The following is a 20,810-nucleotide window of genomic DNA, read 5'->3' as shown; positions in this document are numbered from 1 at the left end:
GGCGCCGCTAAGCCACTTGGTCCTAAGCAATCGTGAGTTCAGCAGGGCTGTCAGGGGGCCTCAAGGGGCGAGGCCCGGTGTAACAATGGGTGACGCTCTTGGCATCATTTTCAATGACATATTAGCTGGTACGGTGTATAGAGCCATCGATATGCTATGACTCTCATGTATTTCCTCAGACTGTGCTGTGCCAAGAGCGACACCAATTGTTTTCACCGGGTCTTAGGCGCGATCATCATCATTCACGTCCTAGTACTCCGCCGTAGCTACTACTACGGTACCTGGCATAAGTATTCGTAGCCCAGCGCTAGTATATTTGCACTAAAGCACACTCCAAACGACACATCTAAGCTTTGAACCGTTAAGCGGTATTATTGTGGCCAATTGATAGCAACAATAGTCTAACAAGCTTCTAGACACGGAGGTGGCGTTGACCAGCTCACACCCGCGCTCACCCACTTATTCTCCGCCTGCACGTCGCTAGGATACCACCCCCATGCTTTTCGGGAGGCCCACACGCTAGCTCTAAGAAAACCCAACAAACCGGACTACTCATCTCCTAAGGCCTATAGACCGATAGCCTTGCTCAACACAATGGGCAAGACGCTAGAGTCTATCATAGCGCGACGAATCACCTTCTTAGCTGAGCGATACAATGCTCTCCCGGAGACGCAGATGGGAGCAAGGGGCAACCGCTCAACCGAGGCAGCGCTAGAGCTCCTCACTGAACAGATACATACGGTCTGGAACCAAGGGAGAGACAAGGTGGCTTCTTTGCTGAGCATGGATATAGCGGGCGCCTTCAATACAGTGTCGCATTGACGGTTAATCCACAATCTGAGAAAGCGTAAGAGATCCCTCCTGTGATCACTAAATGGGTAGCGAGCTTCCTGTCAAACAGGGCTTCTACGCTCTCCATAGGCGACAAGACGTCTGAGAGATTCGAGGTCTGTACAGGGATCCCTTAGGGCTCCCCGGTCTCGCCTATTCTGTACCTCTTCTATAACGCAGATCTATTAGATATCGCTAATCATCAAGGGACTAAGGCGAGCGCTTTTGGCTTCGTCAACGACATTAACATACTTGCGTTTAGCCGAAGCACAGAGGAGAACTGCAGATGCCTAAAGCAGTTACATAATGAGTGCTTACACTGGGCCCGCCGTCATAGCGCTGTCTTCGCACCGCAAAAGTACGAGCTGATTCACCTTATAAGAAACCCAAGGAAGTTTAATATAGAAGAAACGATTAACGTGGCCGGCACCCCAATAGCAATGAAAACGGACATTAGAGTACTGGGACTTCAGATTGACACTCAACTAAAATGGGGCCCTCACATTAAAAAGGTGCTCTAAAAGATGACCCAACAGACGCTCACGCTCACGGCTCTATCAACTTCCACATAGGGCGCTTCCCTCTTACACGCGAGACGCATTTACAACGCCGTCGTCAAACCAGCAATGACTTACGCATCAGCTATTTGGCATCTTCCTAACGAGTTACAAGACACAAAATCAAATACTGCCAAACTCTCGCCTATCCAGAACAGGTGCTTACGCGCGATAGCTAGGGCCTACAAGGCCACGCCTATCCCGGTCCTCAAAGCGGAGACTTACTCCCCGCCCCTTCCGCTGCTACTTGATAGTATCTAGATAGACTCTCGTTGCAGACTTATAGTCACAGACATAAGGCAACTTATTCACAAAAGCTGTCTCCGGATCATTAAGAAGCTTGACTTATAGCAGGGACGCCCCTGCTACACTACCGCAACACTAGGTGCTAGAAAACATAGCTGGCATAAATAACAAAGACAAAGCTAAACCGAGCCCTAGAACGCTCCCCGCCATGAGAAAAACCCCCACAAGAAGCGGCCACGCTGCTTGCAGAAGCGCGACAACAACGCTAGTCCCATCGCCAAATAGTCAGAGCGTCTCAGTTAAAGAACTAGCGATCATCATAGAGCGCCTACCTAGCAGCACTCCAGCGAGCCCCAAGCCCTGCTCAGAGTAGGGAAATCAGCAAGCAGAGATTAAGGATACATCAAGGCCTAGCTAAGGCACAAAGCTCTCTTACTATATAGCTAAGGACTAACAAAATAGGCTTTACAGACTTCCTCTTCAAACAGAACGTTCCAGACATCCCCTCACCATCCTGCGGGTGCGGTTGGAGAAGACAGACTGCCCAACACGTGGTTATGGACTGCCCGCTGCTCTCGGACAGACACAAGATGCTCGCTGCCGCCAGCACAACAGATTACCGCCGTCTCCTCAACGAATCGGTGTAAGAATCAAATAAATAAATAAATACTAATGTCTCTCTTCGTCTAATTTCCTGAACGTTCTTAGGGCAACTGACCTCTTCTTTTACTGTACTCTTTCAAACCTAACATATTATTGCTTTGGCTATATACTAATATTCAGAGCAAACGAGACTCGAGCACAACCTTTACTGCGAAGGGTCAATGCGTTTCGCCTTGGTGCGGCTTATTTAGGACTTCGAGGATGCGTGGATCTGCCTATGGTACAGCAGAATGCTTGGCTGTGCGTACAGTCACATTGGAGCAGGAGTAATTTCGGAAGAGGGCCAAGCAGTGATATTGAGTGCCACAGTGCCCTCCTGTGTAGGATCTCCTATCCCACAGTCTATCTATCTGAATTATCTGATTAGCAAGCAAGTCTATGCGACTGTGTTGGCTATCCCACCACTCTATTTCTGTTTGACGAAGCGGCCCCGACAATTCTCGATACCACGCCAAGGATTTGCAAGATTTTCGTAATGTACAGGGTGTTGGCTCCATTATGCTACAGCATGAGAAATTGGACCTCGACCTCTTCCAAAGGAGCAAGCAGTTTACCTAGCAAGGGGTTACTACCAACCCGTCCCGCCCTAATTCATCACCATCTAGTCGGGCAGCATGAATGTTCCCAAGAGAGTTGGCATAATGAACCTGTCGGCTATAAGAACCTCAGCTCATCATATTAAGGATCAGGCACTTCAGGGCATCCATCAAATAAAACAAAGCAAATCAAGGCCCTGATTTGCTTTAATTATTTAATCAAAACCCGTGATCTGCTTTGTTTGACTGATTTGTCAAAGCGAGTCAAATCTCAGTAACCGATATATTCTTCTAGGGATTTACTTATGTCAGATAGGTAGAAGAAATGGCTCTGTTCTCTCTTAAAAAGGCGTAGGGCGTGCAGAAATAAGTACAAATTGTAGGGAAATTACTAGTAGCTACGAAATCACAGCAAAAATGATCAATCAGAAGCAGGCAAAACGTAAGGGTATAGTAATTCATATAAATACTAAACTTGAATTCTTGTCCAGATCGAGTGTCCGCCAAGACCATTTTTATTCCATCGAAAATACTTTGTATCCTTGAATATTCCCAAACCAGAGACTTTTCTGTCCAGACCTCAGTTTGACTGATTTGTCAAACCCACGGAGGCCGATCTTCTTTAATTTGAACACACCGAGGCACTTCAAACGAAATTCCTACCTAGACTGGGGAGAGATGTCAGATTCAGAGGGGATGCGCAATAATTCTTCGCATTCATCTTCAAACCTTCTCCCCCCTTTCATTTCCCCTACACACACGCACACACACACACATCCTCTAGATCTAGATTTCATATTGCAGTTTTCGTCTCCACTGTACTACTACTATTAGATTCCTCAAACCAAGTCTCCTGTTATATTTCAGTGTCTTTTAATCATTCTTTTCCTCCTCCGGTCCTCCATCCATCCACTGGTCAGCCCCAATCTGCGCTCCTCCCATGTAGATCACTTCTTCGCCATAGTGTAACTCCCGCCGACATTGCCTTCGGTATCCTCGAACAGCTGGTAGAATCCGAAAGAGCCCTCGGGGATAACCTCTCCGATGATCTTCCCGCCTGCGGCTGGGATGGCCTGATCATGGATTCGTTCGGGTTAGTACGGAGTAGAAGAAGGGAGATGAGGATGGGAGGAGCGGAAGGGTTAAGAAGAGAGAGGTAGGAAGGAGACAGAACGATTATGGGAGAGTACGGCTGGCTGGCTGGCATGATTGTTTGAACGAGATGCAGAGATGGGGAGAGACAAGCGAAAAAACGTCTTACCTTGGCAATGTCTTCCAAACTGTCCACGTACAAGTACACAATCGGCCCGCCTCCTTTCTTTCCCTCCGGATCAGTTATCTTCTTGATTCCACCACCCAAACTCTCGAACTTGGGGTCCGGAAAGGAAAACATGGCCACGTCCTTATGCTCGGCCGCCCCCGGATCGGAGCGGAACTTCCAGTTGAAAACCTCGGCGTAGAAATTCTTGGCTAGGAGGGAGGCATTAATCGGTCAGACCATGTCCTCATCAGATAATGCGATCTCTGTTGCCTCTCTGGAGAAGAAACGGGGAGAGGGGGGAGAGAGGAAGGGCAGGGAGATGACCATTTAGGCGCTTACCCCGAGAGAGGTCACTGGCAGGGATCTCGATCCAGCACGGTGTACCAGTGACGGGAGGGTTCCATGCCTCTGCGGCTGATTGCTCCGAGGACATGTTGGCTGGAAAAACACAGGAAGGGAGGAGAAGAGAAGAGGGATCTAGAATGAGGAGAGGGCCTGGGAGTGAAAGAAGCGTCGCTTGATTGCCTGGGGTTATCTCAAGGCCATATACGTAGCCGCAGTCGACAGATGATCGATTGCTATGTGGAGGAATTTAAGAATAAAGGAAAAGAACATCTTGCCACCGACTCCCCAAGGCTGAGTATTTATCAACCTGGTTCTCTTCCCCGCTCTCTTCCCTCCCTTCCGACACGAAAGCCCATGGATTGATTAGCTCCTCAACAGTGGGAGGATTATGACTCACACCTAACGTATCCACGCGGGGGAACTTTCTCACGGTCCTGCTCCGCACGTAAGGGTTCCTTGGCGAAACCTTGGTTATAACGCGGAAGGGGGCACAATTCTTCACCTCCAAGGCGGAGTAACTCACGCGGTCGACAAATCGCGTCAACGCGTGGCGTACGCCATATCACGTGAAACGGAGGCCTTGCATTACTAGTAGTAGTGGCTGATAGCTCGGGGCTTTTTCAACGTTCGGAATGATAAACGTGCTCTACTCAGAGGTGTCTGGTAACATAGTTGCGTACTATCCATCAGTGTGTCCATCAATCAAATCAAAGCAAATCAGCCTCCGTGAATTTGACAAATTAGTCAAATTGAAGTCTTGGCAGAAAAGTCTCTTAAAGTTATTTTGAAACATTCATGGATTTTTTCCGAAAGAATAATAGTAGTCTTGGCGGACACTTGATCCTGACTGATGAGAATGCGTTGACTCGATTTGACAAATCAGTCAAATCAGCGCCTCGATTCAGTTTGCTTCGTTCGATTTGATGGATACTCTGCTATCCATCATCAGCTCACCCTCGGCGCAGCTTGCTCACCCCAGTCACAATTTCCTTCCCCTCCTATCACGAGTTTGTAGAGCGGGTTGGCATGTTTGTATTTGACCGTTCACTCGGTTCTCTTGCCGAGTGATGGGGAGGGAGAGAAAGAGCTTGGATCCAAAGTAGACACTTGTAGGAGGAATAGGGAGTAAAGGTTGGCGGGAATTTTTGGTTTGCGTTCTTGGTTGGTGGGGATCGAGCATGGATATTTCGATCAGTACAAGTATGATATCAAGGTGTAAGGTCTACGGCTCGATCTCCTGTTCTTTTTATTCTCTTTAAGTGAGTGTCAAAAAGGTAGCATCATGCGTCCTCTGCCAGTACCCGATGGGGCCAGGAATGGCCATCCCTGCCCGTCTCCCTATGATGTATCGTCCCATTCTGCTCCGACTCGTCCGTTTTCTTCCTTCCATCCTCCATATTCTTCTCCGCACCATTCTTAGCCGCTAGCTTCAACTGACGGTGCAACTCTCTCCTCGGCTGGGTCCCACTTCGACTTCTCTCCGCCGTCTTCCTCCATCTGCTCCCCCACGGTCCATCATCCCGGTCCCGAATATAGTACGCCAGATCGCTGGTCGGATCCCATTCGGTTTGACTGATCCCATTTCCCAGCCAGGAGAACCGGTTCCCCTTGTACACGATCTTCCAATCGTCTGCCCGTTGTTCCCTCATCGCCTCGAGGTAGTGGAGCGTGCTGCCGGGCCACGTAGTCGGTACGCGGCCGTTGACAGTATGGTTATTATGCGAGGATCGGCAGGCGTCGCTCCAGACCGCACGGCCCATGAAGGTGGCGACGTGGGCTTTGAACTCGTCGACGGCAGCGGCTTTGGGGGCGAGGCTGTGGATCGGCTCGGTTTGGTAGCGGTCGATGAAGGAGAGGATGTAATCAGCTTGTGTCTCTGGAATAGGGAGATTCGTGACGTTAGCTGCGTTCTCTTCAACCACGGACCCAGCGGGAGAGGGGTGCAGGATAAATGGTAAGGCTAGCTGAGTGCATGCTTCCTGTGCTAATACCTATTGCTACAAGCGTCGGTCCATTGGATACGGGACTATATGGGCCCAAAAACATGAACATGTTTGGGAACTCGGAGGCAGCGACTCCCATATACGAATCAAGAGAGCTCGCCCACTCTTCCTGCATGTTGCGGTTGTTGGGTCCGATGATAGGATAACGGGGAATATAGGAGGTATCGAAACCAGTCGCGCAGATGATGATCTCTGATGGGTGAACAGTATCATCTTCGCTGGTGCATCCTGTCTCGACAAATGATCCGACAGCTCCATGGACAATAGTAACATTCTCCTTCAGAAGCGCCTTCGACTTTGTAAGTTCAAATCCCAGAAGAAATCACAGCCAGCTTACTTTGAGATACCGGAAACCAGACGGGACGACTCTCTTACAACCAACTGCAAAAGAAGGAATCAACTTTTCCTCCAAGTATTCGTTGTTTAGAATTTTCTTCATCTGCGACTGCAAGAGTTCCCTACTTTGCGCTTGCAGAACAGAGTCTCGAAGATAAACGCCTGGGTCTTGTTAGCTTCGCGCTTTGGCCTATCTGCCACGGTTTCCATACTGAATATGCTGTTCATAGTTGTTTCGTTTAGCTTGCGCAGTTTTATAGTGGCATTGGGATTTTGGACAAACTTTTCAATCTCTTCGGGCGTGAAAGGGCGCTGGTCGGAACTTATGTCTGGCAGCAGCCACAATGGAGATCTGATGAATATCTTGACATGCTTTACGACAGGTTGAATCGTTGGTAATATTTGAGCCGCTGACGAGCTGGATTGAATTAGCTAACATTGTCGCTGATGATGAGGCGACAAGGGAAAATTGGGCAGGATGCTGACCCATTCCCTATCAAGATAACCTCCTTGCCCTGTAGTGATATTGTTTCATCATAATCAGCACTATGAAGCTTTTTTCCTCTGTAATCATCAATTCCTGGTATTTCAGGCCACGATGGCTTATTGAGATAACCACAAGCGTGGATCAAAATATGGCAGGAATTCTGGATAGTTTCGCCTGTCGCTAAGTTATCCACTTGGACGTGCCATTGACCATCCTTTTCTGACCATCGGGCCATCTGCATCCTATGGGAGAGCTTGATAAACTTGTGCAGACCATATTCTTGGGCAAAGTCGGCAAAATAGGTCTTGATTTCTGCGGAGCTGGCGTACACATTGGTCCAGTCATGCTTAGGCTCGAAGGAGTAGGTGTAATTATGAGATGGAACATCACATGTGCATCTAGCCGAAGATTCAGAATGCGTGGCGTACTTGTCCTCTGCCAGCATGAAATCGAAGAAGGGCGGGGATATGAAGAGAAAGGTGATAGATACCCTGGGTACCGATTTTCGAACCAGGTTCCGCCTATCTCGGGATTCTTTTCGTAGATCTGGGAAGCTAATCAGGGCACGGCTATCAGACTGAACGACATTCTTCTCGTACTGTTAAAGAATAGTTGCGAAATGATCTCTGAAGCTTATAGGCCAGACACAAGCCAGATGCGCCAGCCCCAATACAGATGATTTTGACGTGTCGCTCATTATGGATGGCTTCTTCCCGCACAGGATCCATGGTATATCAGTACGAAAACGCGGTATTGGTTCCGGACAGCACATGGAGAAGCTGAGGGCGAAATCTAGAGCAAGGAACGGGCCTGAGAGAGCAGCAGTTATGAAATGATGGAAGGGACTGCAAAGAGGGTAGCTAAAGAAAGAAAATAGATACTTGGTGGAGAGATAATTGTTTGACTGTCCTCACACTATTTGGTTGATAGTTCTCAGGTATTGATACCAGAGCTCATATTTATAGTTGAGGATGTGTCTCGATCTTACCGTCCAAGGATAAGCTGAATCGATCATGAGACGGCTCTCACGCCCGACAGGTCTTACATCACAGCCTTCTTTGACTTCCAATAGCTCCAACTAGATCAGCATGCTTTGTTAGGGTCTTGTTAATCCTCAAGGGGTGGCTCTGATCTCAAGTTCATGGTTAAGCTTTGTTTGGCAAGACAAGTTTCCAGTTTCAAACTTGCCAATTCGCTATAAGGTCTTGGCTCTGAAAGTTTGTCATTACATCCCATTTCTGTATTATAAATTTAGTTAACATAAGTAGACGAACAATGCAATAGTACCCACAATGCAACAGAAACTTCTTGACATTCTCAATTTCCTGTTGCACTCTTCTTCTTAAGTTTCGCTAACTCTTACGTAAATCTATGTAGATTATCCAAACACATTCTACTTAAAAGAACATCATCAACGTCGTTACATCAGATGTCAAAACTATTTCTTAAGACTCAGATTGCCCAGCAATGACAATTATTAAGAGTTTGAGTGCCAAGATACTTTTGTAGCACTAGTACTTACTAACTAGGGTACTACTGCCTTGCTGGTCCACCTACGTTACAGCAACTACATTTTGACCAAAAAGTTAGCCCTCAGCTATATAACTACCCTGCATGCAGCAAGGACAGGATGAATGGTAGCCCTAAAAAATGTCTGGGCCTGCAGCAACTCTGCATCAACGCTTCTAAGCTTATCATATCAGAACCAGAAACAAGCATCGGTTTTAGCCCTGTTACGTACCAGTTCCGCGTCATGAATAATCAAAGCATGTGAAATTAACGCGATTACCAAGCAGCTTCACGTTGACTTGTCAGCAAATAATGGTTGAAGCAGGGTGGTTAGACTCACCGCTTCAACCTGGAGAAGGGAGAGACATGGTTGCGGAGCCATAGCGGCTTTAGGGAACATGAGATGGGAGGCGGCAGTTGTATCGCTTATGTCACTGAATGGGTTTCGTCCCCTGATTAGGTTAGCGTCCTCGTATACTTAGTGAAGGAGTCTTGCCGCAGCCTTGGCACAAAGAACATCAAATACGATTTGCAGAAATACTCTCTACTTTGCAGGACTCTAATCATTAGATCTAGAATCTTGAGAGTGATGTATGCTTGGCATACGGCCTTCAAGCACGTGTATTACATCCGTTCTGCATGCAACCTGCAAATTTACAAAGCAGATCACCGGGCAGTGAGCCTCCTCCGTATCCACCTGTCCAAGCCCCTTCCATCCCGGAGTGGTTTGGGGGCGAGTACTGGGGACAGTGGGTAACGGTCTCCCAAGTACAATGTCAAGGGGATGTTCATTACTATGTCAAGAACACTACGTAAGGAGAATCACTGCATGTGGTTCTGCGCAAAGGATCGCCCTGTTTGCTTGCACTAAGTACCACGTACAACATTTTATCCTCATCGTCTTATCACACCTCATTCGTCTCACAAGTATTTACTACAGTCAGGATGCATTGTTGGAAAAGATGTATCGCTTCAAGGACTTTGTTGGCATATAACCCAACCCGCCCTCACCTTTACACTAGATCTGCTGGGCGTACCGAGTACAGCTGCACTATTCCTCTGATGGAGAAATTCAGCCTGTCATGCCTGCACAGCACCAAAAGCGTAAAAAGAATAAGTAACCCTAGTACTGTTGATCCGGAGGCTAACACTTAGGGCTACCCGGAGGTCTGCTGTGTAGGGTATCACTCAGTCAACGACTGTTCTTACCCTTATCCTAATAAGCCCGCAGTGTAACATCCTTTGTATAGTTTTGGGTGGGAGCTTTGCCCTCACCATGGCCATTCGTTCTGAAGCTGTTGTCGGCCGCTTCATCCCGCATCCTTTCTGCAACTTGCCTTCACCGCAGTATGGCTCCAATGAGACTGGCGCTACCATTTCCCTTCCCACAGTCATCCCGGTCTGGATCCAGGTTGACTCGGAAATTCGTCATTGCCTCTCCTTCCACCAGCGGTGTTGGTGGGCAAGATCAGGATATGCCCTGGCCGTATTGCTTGAAAATGCGGAATACTCGAGGCATGCACAGTACCAGTGCCTGGTATTCTTTGCCTTGGTGGTTTGCTCGAGTCTGGGTGCCGCAACTGAGCCAGCACTGGATGTGAAGCCTTGGAATAGCTTCATGACGGATGACGGCAATCCCATCGAACTTAGCTGGGATTGGCACACGGAATCCAAATCACCCACCATACGCTTCTCCATCGAACCGGTCGGGCTCATTGCCGGAACAGCAACTGATCCTCAAAACTGGTACGCCGCTTCCAACTTTCACCAGGCGCTGCTCCGGTCATTGCCACGGACAAACGTCGAATGGTTCGATCACTTCAAGCAGCAGCTCTGCTGCAGTGCTGCTGCCGTGAGCTTAGCCTCCGAGGGTCATTCCTCACGCATCTTCTACGCCTTTGACCTGGCTGAGGATGGCATCAAGAGCAAGGCATATTTCTTCCCTGGCTTCAAAGCCAAGGCCACTGGGCAGACCAACCTGACCATAGTCTCGCAAGCAATCGTAACGGCGCCGTACTGCTCGCCAGAAAAACTCGAAGCTTTGGCAGTTCTCCAGGAATTTGTCATGGACTCATCGACTCCGGCGTTGGAGATGGATATGCTCGCCATCGACCTCGTTGAACCCACCTCCTCTCGCCTGAAGATTTACTTCCGCAGCCGCGAAACCAGCTTCAGCTCCGTGAAACGAACCATGACAATGGGTGGTCGACTCGTAACCTCCGATTTGGTTCATGGACTTCAGAAGTTAAGGCTCCTTTGGGACGCCTTGTTGGAGCGACGAGGTCGGTCGGATGATGAACCGCTCCCTAGGGTAGAACACCGAACCGCCGGCATCTTGTATAATGTCGAATTCTGCCTTGGAAGTGCAGTGCCAAAGGTCAAGATCTATATTCCCGTTCGTCACTATGCGAGTAGTGATAAGCAGACAATCGGCGGACTAAGTGACTACCTATATCGTACCAACGCGCAAAACGAGCGGTTCATGCCTGCCTATCTTCATGCCCTGAGAAGTATTTTGTATGTTTCCCTACGATTTATTTTCTTCCTTCTCTCACCCCTTTCTCTCGCAAGACTTCGGCCCTTTGTGTCAACAGTGACAGTTGTTCTGAACCTGCACCTTCTACAAAGAGAATCAATCTAACACTGGGCATTGTCTCTACAGTTCCCAGGAAGCCATATGCGAGAGTACCGGACTCCACACGTATATTGGGTGTTCGATCCAAGAAGGCGGGTTATTACGGGTAGTGTCTTACATAAATCCTCAAGAATCAAAACGCATCTAGGTTAAAATGTGGTGAGCAGGTGAGTTATCGAGTGGCAGATGTATCGAAATTTCAAGGTGTACTGCTGGATAAAAAGGTTCTACAAATCCTCAGCATTTGTCTTGAATCGCTGTCTTTTGCTCACCGATATTGAAAGAGCTATTGTTAAGTTAGTATATGACAATATATATTTTATCTCTATCGAAGTGTAGCTAGCATGCTCTTGATTTGAATAATTTAGTTATAAGAATTTCAAAGATGCCCGAACAGACTTAAGTTTTTATATACAAAGCATCTCTTAAGTCACTGAAAATGAAAGTATCCTGTTAGTGACGTCAGAAAGAGGGTGACACAACTGCAGAGGATCCACAGACGAACCCAGAGAAAAGGGACACATCAACCACTCCACCAAAAGGACAGCTCTTGTGGGTTCGAACCACACTTAGTTGATGTAACCCTACTGACTGCCAGGAGGTTGTATCGTGTAGAAACTAAGCTAGAAAGTAATCTCTGAGCTGGGTTTTATACTAGTAACAGAAATGCAAACTCGCCAAGTTTACTAGCTCACTGGAGATGCGTGTGATAGGGCCTTCAGGCCGTAGGAGCTTCCTACGGTATGTAAGTTCGGCCTTCGGGCTGACTCCTCTAGATAGACCTCTCAAAGGCTGAGGCTGTCTACTACGAGGGAGCCATAAGTATTGTTCGGCTGGTGCTAGTATCAGCAAGTTCACGTTACACTATAGTATTACGGTACTAATTTGTGCAAATGGACCAGCTGCTGCCACCAGGGGGTGCAGGAATTCATTTCACCACTATTTTTTGGAGAGGCCCGAAGCTTGGCGCAGAAATTTATGGCAGTTCTCAGATTCGTGCTATCTACACAGCCATTTAATAGGGGATAGGGCGCCCATTTCGCTCGTTTAGGGCAGCTACTCTATCTGGCATCGTTGAGATAGCCCTATTAATCTCCTCAATGGTTATTTTATCCCACTCCTCTTGGATGGCGCGGCGCAGAATGGCTTCTTCGAAGATGACCCCCCTGGACTTCAACCTCTGCTTGATTATCCTCCAAATGGTCTCAATAGGGTTGAGATCTGGCGAATTCGGAGGATTTGATTCCCATTGGATACCAAGATGGTATTGGATACCAAGATGGTCTTTGAGAGCTTTAACCTTATTAAATCCCTTGCCTTTGGTTCCATGAGGCCCATCATTATCTTCGATCAAAACGCAACTCTTATCCCAATCAGGAGCGACGATTTGCTCAAGAATAACCATATAATCAGCTTGAACAAGGCGTCCCCCTATACCAGAGCCAGTATAGAAGTAGAGCTGACCCTTGAAATTCCATCCAATTACTCTGTACACATGTATTGATTGATTTTGGCGCTTCAGTTTGAATTGGGTCTTTGAGAGGGCATTTCGAGCCTCATAACCTTTGCGACGATGAACTCGGACCTTATTAAATCCCTTGCCTTTGGTTCCATGAGGCCCATCATTATCTTCAATCAAAACGCAATTCTTATCCCAATCAGAAGCGACGATTTGCTCAAATATGTGCTTGTAAGAGCATTTTTTCTGCACAGCCATATAGGTCCCTACTCCAAAATCCTTCATATTTTGTTGAATTGTACGTTCGGAGCCATTAGCTATACCAATTGTCTTTGCCACTCTAAAGTGACTTGACGAAGCAAAGCCAAAATTCGCATCTTCAACTGCCTCAATTGCTTCGCACTCATATAGAGTAAGTATCTTTTTGGGACCTCGATTATGGACTTTCTCGCTGCGGCGCGCAGTTCCTTCTTTTTAGGATCAATTGCTTCGCACTCATATGGAGCAAGTATTCTTTTGCGCCCTCGATTATGGACCTTTTCGCTGCAGGATTCGATAGCCAGCTCTATTCACGGCTATAAGTGTCTTAAATAGATCTGTACGAAGTAATTCAACAGCTGTGTGGCGTGCATCAGCAAGAAGGCGCGCTCGGCGCGGCGTATCAAGCATCGTTTTTGACGTTCGTGAGGCCGCAGGAGAAGGAGGATCAATCGAATAAGACTTTCGGCAGACGCGGCGTCTATTTCCTCGTTCAGAATCCATTGTTCCTTAAATTTGAGTGAGTATTAGTAGAGAAATAGAGGAATGAAGAAGGGGGGGGAGGAAGGGGATCTGAGAACTGCCATAAATTTCTGCGCCAAGCTTCGGGCCCATCATATTCCCCACAAACATGCTTGGGAGTACAAGCTGTCTTTCAAAAAGTTGACTGCATCAAGCGCGGGGTTCAAAATGCAAGCTACTACGTAATCCAAATGATATATTTCAGTGAAGTCACATCATCCATCTGACATCCCGTCTTGCTAGATCTTTATGCCCCTTGGGTGTTGCCCCGCGAACTGACCTAATAGCCGCCTTTGTAGAAGTAATCCGCTGCAGGCTTCTGGGTAAGTCAGTGTTAATGTCTTGTAATACGGAGTCCTATATATGTGCTTCGTACAGCAATTTAGTTGACAACTAGTATTCCGGGCTTTGAATGCTCAATGCACATTGGATTTGGTCATGATGCAGTAATTTGAGCTGCCGTTACAGAACGCTTGATGATCATATTGCGTTAAGTGTGGAAATGACGGCCGAAGTGGTGGATAGTCAGATTGGGCATTTTCTATCGCAGATAGCTCGATCTGGTTCATCAAGTACCCGGTGGTGGTGATGCGAGGAAGAAATGGCGCTATGCTATTGTGTTTGTTAAGGCACGGGCTGAGCGTATATCAGGCCAGTTGACTTGAGTGCGGGTTGTAGAACACATCTCACAAGCTGCTCAATACATCTGCACCATGTAGCCGGTCTTCCTACACACTTTTCAAACCTGGATATGTCCAATATCGAGCAATCCCTCTCGCTCCTCCTTCCCAGTTTATCCGACCACCTCCCCAACGAGCTCATCGCACTCTCCAACTCTCTCCTAGCCCAATCGCGCAACAAAGCCAGCAACCTCAAATCCGAAGAGGAAATTGCCAGACCCTACGCATGTTGTGAGATCGCATGCAAACGACTAGGATCCAAGCTGAAATTGCCTGCGCTCCATGGCCGACCACCTTGCCCACCGCGGGCTTACAAAAAACTCCTCACATTCCTTGAGCAGGCCCTTCCCGCAAATTTGCCAACGAAGCCCACCCAAGACAGCTCAGAGAAAGGGAAAGATGTTTCAACAGGAACGACTACGCCTAAAAAGGTAGCGCCGCGGCCTTCACAGTCAACATCACGGACCACGTCTAGGAAGAGGAGGACAGCCTTTGCTGGCAAAGTACTTGAGTCACGCGACTCAGGACATCAAAACAATGATGATGGAGTGCCAACATGGGTAATGCCCTTGATACGTCGTCTCTGCCACACATTCTCAACCCCTTTACTGGTACCGCATGTGTACACCGGGCTGTGTGTCGTCCTGGGATTGGCGAATCTGGGATCCAGGCAGGAAGATGAAGAGTCTATATATCGAAACGATGTGACAGGCCTGACTTTGGCCCTTTTCTTTCTGGTGCTATCAAGAATGCAACAGGGTAAAGTCAGCAGCGAGAGCTATTTGACAGATTGTAAAAGAGCATGTGCAGTAGCCAATGATGAAGACACCAACTCTGGCGTGACCAAGGACGCTGTCGATGACTGGATTAAGAAGATCTCGTCAGAGGGATGGACAACAGACCAGGAGTGGTGGAGTAGCGTGCCTGAAGACGTTTTCGATCGCTTGGGAAAGCCGGCAACTGGAGAATCAGTAGAGCCAGAAGACGGGTATCAGGCGGGACTTATAAGCAGGAAGAAAAGGAAAAGAACAGATATAGGGAATGACGAGCGAGATGCTGAAGGCACATTGCTTCCAGGCCTAGGAACCATGATGCAGGAAAGCATTGACTGGCTTGGTGAGGACAGACAAGCTGATTATATGCGTTGGCGGGCTGGAGTTGAGAAGAAACTCAACCAACTGGATAAGAGTGTTGGGAGGACCCGAACCAAAGCAAAAGGGGTTACAGCTAGATAAGAACTTGCTAACCTGACCTAAGCAGGTAACAAGTAGTTGCTGTGAGCATGCCATTCAGAAATCAATGAAGGGCATCGTTTCAGGAGACACAATTGGGTTGCTAGCTACTTAGCCCGTGCCTATGCCCCAAGATGGGTGTTGACAGCTGTGCTACCATAATCATTGTCTGCTATGGTGCTGTCTTCAGAACACTCTTCCAAATATCTTCGTCTTCGTGTGAGCAAAGCTTCCGGTCTTCGTGCTCTGGATCATGACTTGTCCCGGGAATGCAATCCTTCTACTCCTCTAGATGCACACCAGTCGCCTTTTGAACAGGATCGTCCATGAACTGAATGTTGCACATTTCCCAATCTTCATCACGTAGGAGTTGGCCTCGAAAGGTGACTGCGTCGGCGATGTTTGTGAATCGGAAGATGATTGTACGGACCTGATGATCATTCCAAATCAGCATCCGGGATAGTATCAAGCTAGAGCAGACAATAGCATCAAATTCTCGACCTACCTTATCACGATAAGTATCGACGATTGTCTCGACCTTACGATTCTTAGATTCTGCCAGCTTGTAGAGCGCTCCCATCCCCCAGTCTTCATCAGCCCCTGTAGCACGAACAACCCGCGAAGCTTGGCAATCCAAATAAGCTCGGAGGACACTTGAGACGACATCAACATCCTGGCCTTTGGCAACATAGACTACATGGTTGCGACGGGTCTTTGGATTCTTGAAGACGAGGCCATTAGGGTGAGCATCGAAAAATGCATCGCAAGCATCAGCATCGACAAATGTCACATAAGCGGAGGTCTTGCTGGCCATTAAATTGAACGACTCGAGTGCACCACCATAGACAAGTGATTGAACAAGAGTGAGATCCGAGTCCGCAGGCAGGTTGCTGAGGATAACCTTGCGAATACGAGCAGTTGGACCGTTGCGTGGTTCAGGCTTGCCCCAAGACTTGAAGTGTTTCAGGTGCTCACGATCCTCTTTCTCGCTATTACCATCGTCTTTCTGGCCATCATCATCGTCTGTTGCTTCTCCGGGTGCTGTAGTGATGGACATCTTTGGATAGTTGGTAGCTTTGTTGGTTGGCTCTGGAGTCTCCTTGGTCGACTGTGTGACCTTGCTAGAAGAGTCTGAAACAGTAACATTGGTGTTGCGGTCCGGCAATCCTGACTCAGGCTCTTTGGTGGGTTCGGCCTTGTTTTCCACTGTGAACAAATAGTCAGCAGGACTTATTAGTAAAGCTTCACTTTGCACTCACTCTCAGGGGATTTTTCTCGGACAAAATTCGCAATCACCTCATCTTGATATTTGGGGATGAGCTTTTCTTGCTCAGACTTCTTCATCTTGCTCAGAGACTCGCGGTTGTAATTCTCATCAAAACTGTTGTAAGAATAAGGAGCATGACGTGCAGGCATAGTAGCGTATTTCAGATCAGGATTTTGCGCCCTTGTTCTTCTGAAGTTCTTGGGAGCGTGGACTGAGTCATTGAGGGTAAGATTTGAGGCGTTAGCAATGGCCCTCAAAATATCGCTTCCGTCTTCGATGTGATCAAGTGATGTTAACGTTGTATTGGACGCCGCTACGGTACCTGCAGTGGGTGTAGAAGGTGGAGCCGCTCTTCCGGATGCTGCCAAAGCTGGTATCAACTGAGAGTGACGATTTGGTACGGGCCGATCTTGCTTCTGCTTCGTATCAGTAGAATTAGCATCCACGAATAATGTCAGCCCCTGTCGCAGACTTACTAGGACGTCGATTCCGGCTGCAGCTAATCCAGAAGGTGGAGCAACCGAAGAACGTTCAGATGCTGACACTGTGGTGCGCTCTGCCTCAGGCGGGGACGAAACCTGAGACCCACCGATCAACGCAAGGAAGGAGTTGACGTTCCCGATGTCATCGATGTTGAAGGGTTTATTCCCCGGCATCTTGTCCATCCACGTCTGTAGGTTGGGTGTGCGCAGTAGCCAAAAAGAATCTACCAAATAGTGACACTGCTGAGTTTGGATTCGATAGAGGCCGCTTAGATTTAGAAAGTATGAGGTAAAAGCTGTCCCGTTATTTAAAAAAGGGTGAAGACTGAACACCGCAACATACTGAACACAGCAACAAAGCACATAAACTCTTTCGCTACACTCACATGTGTCTCCCAACTCTACTTGATCACCCATTTGGCAGCGGAACGAATTCCCAGTTCTTCTCTCCAGCCTGTGGGTCTTCTTTCAACACCTGAAGGGTTCTGGTACCACAAAAGCCAGCGTGAGTCGCAATTCTGTCAATCACGTTGAATGATCCTCCTGAAGGAAGAGTAGTATTGGGTACCCACACCTTCTCTTGCACTTCCTGCCACGTCTGCTGGGCTCTTCGCGGGTTGAAACGAGGGAGTCCCGCTACAATATTGATGAGATACTGGAATGGCGTATACAGGCGCTCTATCCTCCTGCTCAATCCTAGCCAAGAGAGAGTGGTGGTGTCATATGCCACGCGAACATACGGATTCATGTATATGCCTGTCTCACCCTCATCTGGATTTTGTATATCAGCTTGAATTAGGCAGCACTCAGCGGCCTCCCAAAAGAGCTCTTCTTCCCCACGAAACCGGAATCCCGTGAAGTTTGCTCCAGTAATACCGCCAGCTGCATCCAGATCATCGAAATCATCCGCTGTGGATTGGAAGTACTTTGCATCGAAAGCCACCATGCCGCCCCAGCAGCTTCGTACGCGCACTGAATCTGTCTGATCAAAAACATCTTGCCGGCTTTCTGCCCTCCCAGCACTTGAGAACCAAGGATAGATTGGAAGTCCCATGCTGTATCCTTCAAGATCTCTTGAAGCAAATGTGTCGTAAAATTTAAAGGGGTTGCTGAAATCCATAGCACATGCAGCACGATAATCAGCCTTGCCCGACTCAGCATTCGTGGCAAATAAAAGCTGTACAGCATTCACAGGATCCAACATAACATCATTCAAAAACAGAAGTTTGTCAAACTTGGTGCTAGAGGAGTCCAAGGGACGTAGAGCCCGATTCCGTACTTCTGCGAGATAAGCGATGCGCCTCCTCCGCATTGTCCCATCTGGGAGTTGAATCTCTGGAACTGCGTCTGGAGGGAGCTTATCCTCAAAGACAATGGAATGTTCGCACGTTGTCTTTTCCTCCAACTCCTCCAATGCTGCCTTGGCTACAGGTCCAGCATCATTTTCATAGACGCTAAGAAAGACATTCGAAGGTCCAAGGAGGTCTATAAGACTGAGCAGGCTTTTTCCCCAAGCCCCTCGGGCGAGGTTTCCCTTCGGATCGAATATGCTTGCAGCTATGAAGACCTTCTCCTTCCCAGGATTTGCTCTGCCTGCTTCAGAGGAGCTTTGCGCAAGAAGAAGAAGCTCATGATAACGAGCCGGTGGCTTCGAATAAGACGGACGAACGATGGCTATGAATGTGGCCAGCAAGAGTACTGCAACAAGAAAAGCTTGGAACGCGAAGCATAACCGACGACGTCCAGGCCACTGGCACAAGCCTTTCTTGCCCCTGCGACGTTGTCTCTTTGTTCTTAAGAGTTTATTGAAGTTGAGATTGAACCCCCTGCCGCGCAAGAACGATTGTACCTTGTCGAAGAAGGCGATATGATGCCCATGGGAGTAGCTTGAAGAGAAGAGAACCTGCGATTCGGGGTCTTCGGCGGACAAATCGAAGCTACTTCTATTTGCGAGGGACTCTCGCTCAGGTGAGTCCGGTTGGGACAGGTAGAACGGTCGATGCGACATTGTCAATCATCATGATGTGCTCGAGAAGGAACAGTATGGCTGGATGAATTTGATTCTCCAAGCGAAATAGGCAATACCATAATATGTGAATGAGGTTTCAGGGACAGGGCAGAATCGCAACTTCACCAAACTGCAAGGGCACTAACTATGCAATGTAGATCAGCATGCCGCTAAATTAGGCGTAACTGTTGTGGTAGTGCGCCAAGGCGCCTGCAGCAGATAGCTTGCGGCTGAGCCTGCGCTTCTGTAGAAAATTAACACTCTTTCTACAGTAACTGATCCCAGTAGCGCAAACCTCAAGGACATGTCCCCTCCAAACCTTCTCCAACTCCCGCCGATCCTGTTACGCTCTTCAACTTAATGACATCTATGGTGATATGCCGTTCGCACAGCTTGTAATCGGACCGCCTGGCTCCGGGAAGTCAACCTACTGCAATGGAATGCAACAGTTCCTCAACGCGATTGGGCGCAAATCATCTGTGGTAAACCTCGACCCGGCAAACGATGCGACATCCTACCCATGCGCCCTAGATGTGCGAAACCTGGTCACTGTGGAGGAAATCATGTCGAACGATGAGTTGGGTCCCAACGGCGCAGTACTATATGCACTTGAGGAGCTTGAAGAGAACATGGAGTGGCTTGAAGATGGTCTCAAGAAACTAGGTGAAGACGAATATATTCTTTTCGACTGCCCCGGACAGGTCGAGCTGTTTACACACCACAACTCGCTCAGGAAGATGTTTTTGAAGATACAGAAGATGGGGTTCAGAGTGTGCAGCTCCCACGCTCCTCTGGATTCTATTGCGCAGCTGACTGGTCATAGCTGGTCGTGATCCATCTTATTGACTCCTACGTCCTGACCTTGCCCTCCTTGTATATTTCAGCTCTCCTTCTGTCGCTAAGGTCGATGCTGCAAATGGATCTGCCTCAGGTCAACGTTTTGACGAAAATCGACAATCTCTCCAATTACCCCGAATTGCCGTTCAACTTGGATTTTTACACCGAAGTGCAAGACCTCAATTATCTCCTCCCAAGTCTCAGCTCCGAATCACCAATATTCGCGCCGGATGGCAAGTTTGCTGGCCTGAACCGAGCAATTGTGGACTTGGTGGAAGAGTTCGGGCTGGTAGGATTCGAGACGCTAGCCGTCGAAGACAAGAAAAGCATGATGTCCCTTCTGCAGACGATAGATCGAGCAAGCGGATATGCATTTGGAGGACCAGCAGGCGCCAACGACACTGTTTGGCAAGTTGCCGTCCGTGAAGGCCTAGGAAAGTTGGATGTCAGAGATGTGCAAGAAAGGTGGTTGGATGCAAAGGATGAGTATGACGAGATGGAGAGGAAACATTGGGATGAGGAGGCAAAGATAAGGGAAGAGAAGTCAATGAATGGTGAGGATGACGATTTCGAGGATGTAAACATACCAACAAACAGTGGCGTCAAGATCGTCCGTGGTAGCAGGAAGCCATAATGAAATTTGCGTCATGAGTGTT

At 48.2% G+C, this 20,810-nt stretch overlaps 8 protein-coding genes across 8 annotated transcripts; 3 read left to right on the top strand and 5 right to left on the bottom strand.

The window, feature by feature from the left end:
* Window positions 1–3,780: 3,780 nt before the first annotated feature.
* On the bottom strand, window positions 3,781–4,527 carry EPUS_00600 (uncharacterized protein; the record flags this gene model as incomplete). The annotated part of the gene is made up of 3 exons (XM_007804629.1): window positions 3,781–3,906; window positions 4,095–4,303; window positions 4,434–4,527. The coding sequence occupies 3 exons, from the start codon at window positions 4,525–4,527 to the stop codon at window positions 3,781–3,783; spliced, it is 429 nt and encodes a 142-aa protein (XP_007802820.1).
* A 1,192-nt stretch (window positions 4,528–5,719) lies between these two features.
* Window positions 5,720–7,710, bottom strand: EPUS_00599 (uncharacterized protein; the record flags this gene model as incomplete). The annotated part of the gene is made up of 5 exons (XM_007804628.1): window positions 5,720–6,342; window positions 6,431–6,731; window positions 6,780–6,940; window positions 6,991–7,196; window positions 7,265–7,710. 5 exons carry the CDS (start codon window positions 7,708–7,710, stop codon window positions 5,720–5,722), a joined length of 1,737 nt encoding a protein of 578 aa, XP_007802819.1.
* Window positions 7,711–10,050: 2,340 nt separating this feature from the next.
* Window positions 10,051–11,415, top strand: EPUS_00598 (uncharacterized protein; the record flags this gene model as incomplete). Its single annotated transcript, XM_007804627.1, has 1 exon — window positions 10,051–11,415. One exon carries the CDS (start codon window positions 10,051–10,053, stop codon window positions 11,413–11,415), a length of 1,365 nt encoding a protein of 454 aa, XP_007802818.1.
* A 1,009-nt stretch (window positions 11,416–12,424) lies between these two features.
* On the bottom strand, window positions 12,425–13,153 carry EPUS_00597 (uncharacterized protein; the record flags this gene model as incomplete). The annotated part of the gene is made up of 1 exon (XM_007804626.1): window positions 12,425–13,153. One exon carries the CDS (start codon window positions 13,151–13,153, stop codon window positions 12,425–12,427), a length of 729 nt encoding a protein of 242 aa, XP_007802817.1.
* Window positions 13,154–14,399: 1,246 nt separating this feature from the next.
* EPUS_00596 (uncharacterized protein) lies at window positions 14,400–15,563 on the top strand (the record flags this gene model as incomplete). The annotated part of the gene is made up of 1 exon (XM_007804625.1): window positions 14,400–15,563. The coding sequence occupies one exon, from the start codon at window positions 14,400–14,402 to the stop codon at window positions 15,561–15,563; it is 1,164 nt and encodes a 387-aa protein (XP_007802816.1).
* A 277-nt stretch (window positions 15,564–15,840) lies between these two features.
* EPUS_00595 (uncharacterized protein) lies at window positions 15,841–17,483 on the bottom strand (the record flags this gene model as incomplete). The annotated part of the gene is made up of 4 exons (XM_007804624.1): window positions 15,841–15,990; window positions 16,066–16,766; window positions 16,820–17,243; window positions 17,304–17,483. 4 exons carry the CDS (start codon window positions 17,481–17,483, stop codon window positions 15,841–15,843), a joined length of 1,455 nt encoding a protein of 484 aa, XP_007802815.1.
* Window positions 17,484–17,718: 235 nt separating this feature from the next.
* EPUS_00594 (uncharacterized protein) lies at window positions 17,719–19,317 on the bottom strand (the record flags this gene model as incomplete). The annotated part of the gene is made up of 1 exon (XM_007804623.1): window positions 17,719–19,317. The coding sequence occupies one exon, from the start codon at window positions 19,315–19,317 to the stop codon at window positions 17,719–17,721; it is 1,599 nt and encodes a 532-aa protein (XP_007802814.1).
* A 377-nt stretch (window positions 19,318–19,694) lies between these two features.
* EPUS_00593 (GPN-loop GTPase 2) lies at window positions 19,695–20,788 on the top strand (the record flags this gene model as incomplete). The annotated part of the gene is made up of 2 exons (XM_007804622.1): window positions 19,695–20,087; window positions 20,141–20,788. The coding sequence occupies 2 exons, from the start codon at window positions 19,695–19,697 to the stop codon at window positions 20,786–20,788; spliced, it is 1,041 nt and encodes a 346-aa protein (XP_007802813.1).
* Window positions 20,789–20,810: the final 22 nt, after the last annotated feature.

Source organism: Endocarpon pusillum, assembly GCF_000464535.1.
Source record: "Endocarpon pusillum Z07020 unplaced genomic scaffold scaffold344, whole genome shotgun sequence".
Lineage (NCBI taxonomy): Eukaryota > Fungi > Ascomycota > Eurotiomycetes > Verrucariales > Verrucariaceae > Endocarpon > Endocarpon pusillum.
The sequence above is the reverse complement of the archived record's forward strand: the minus strand, read 5'-3'. Positions and strand labels throughout refer to the sequence as shown.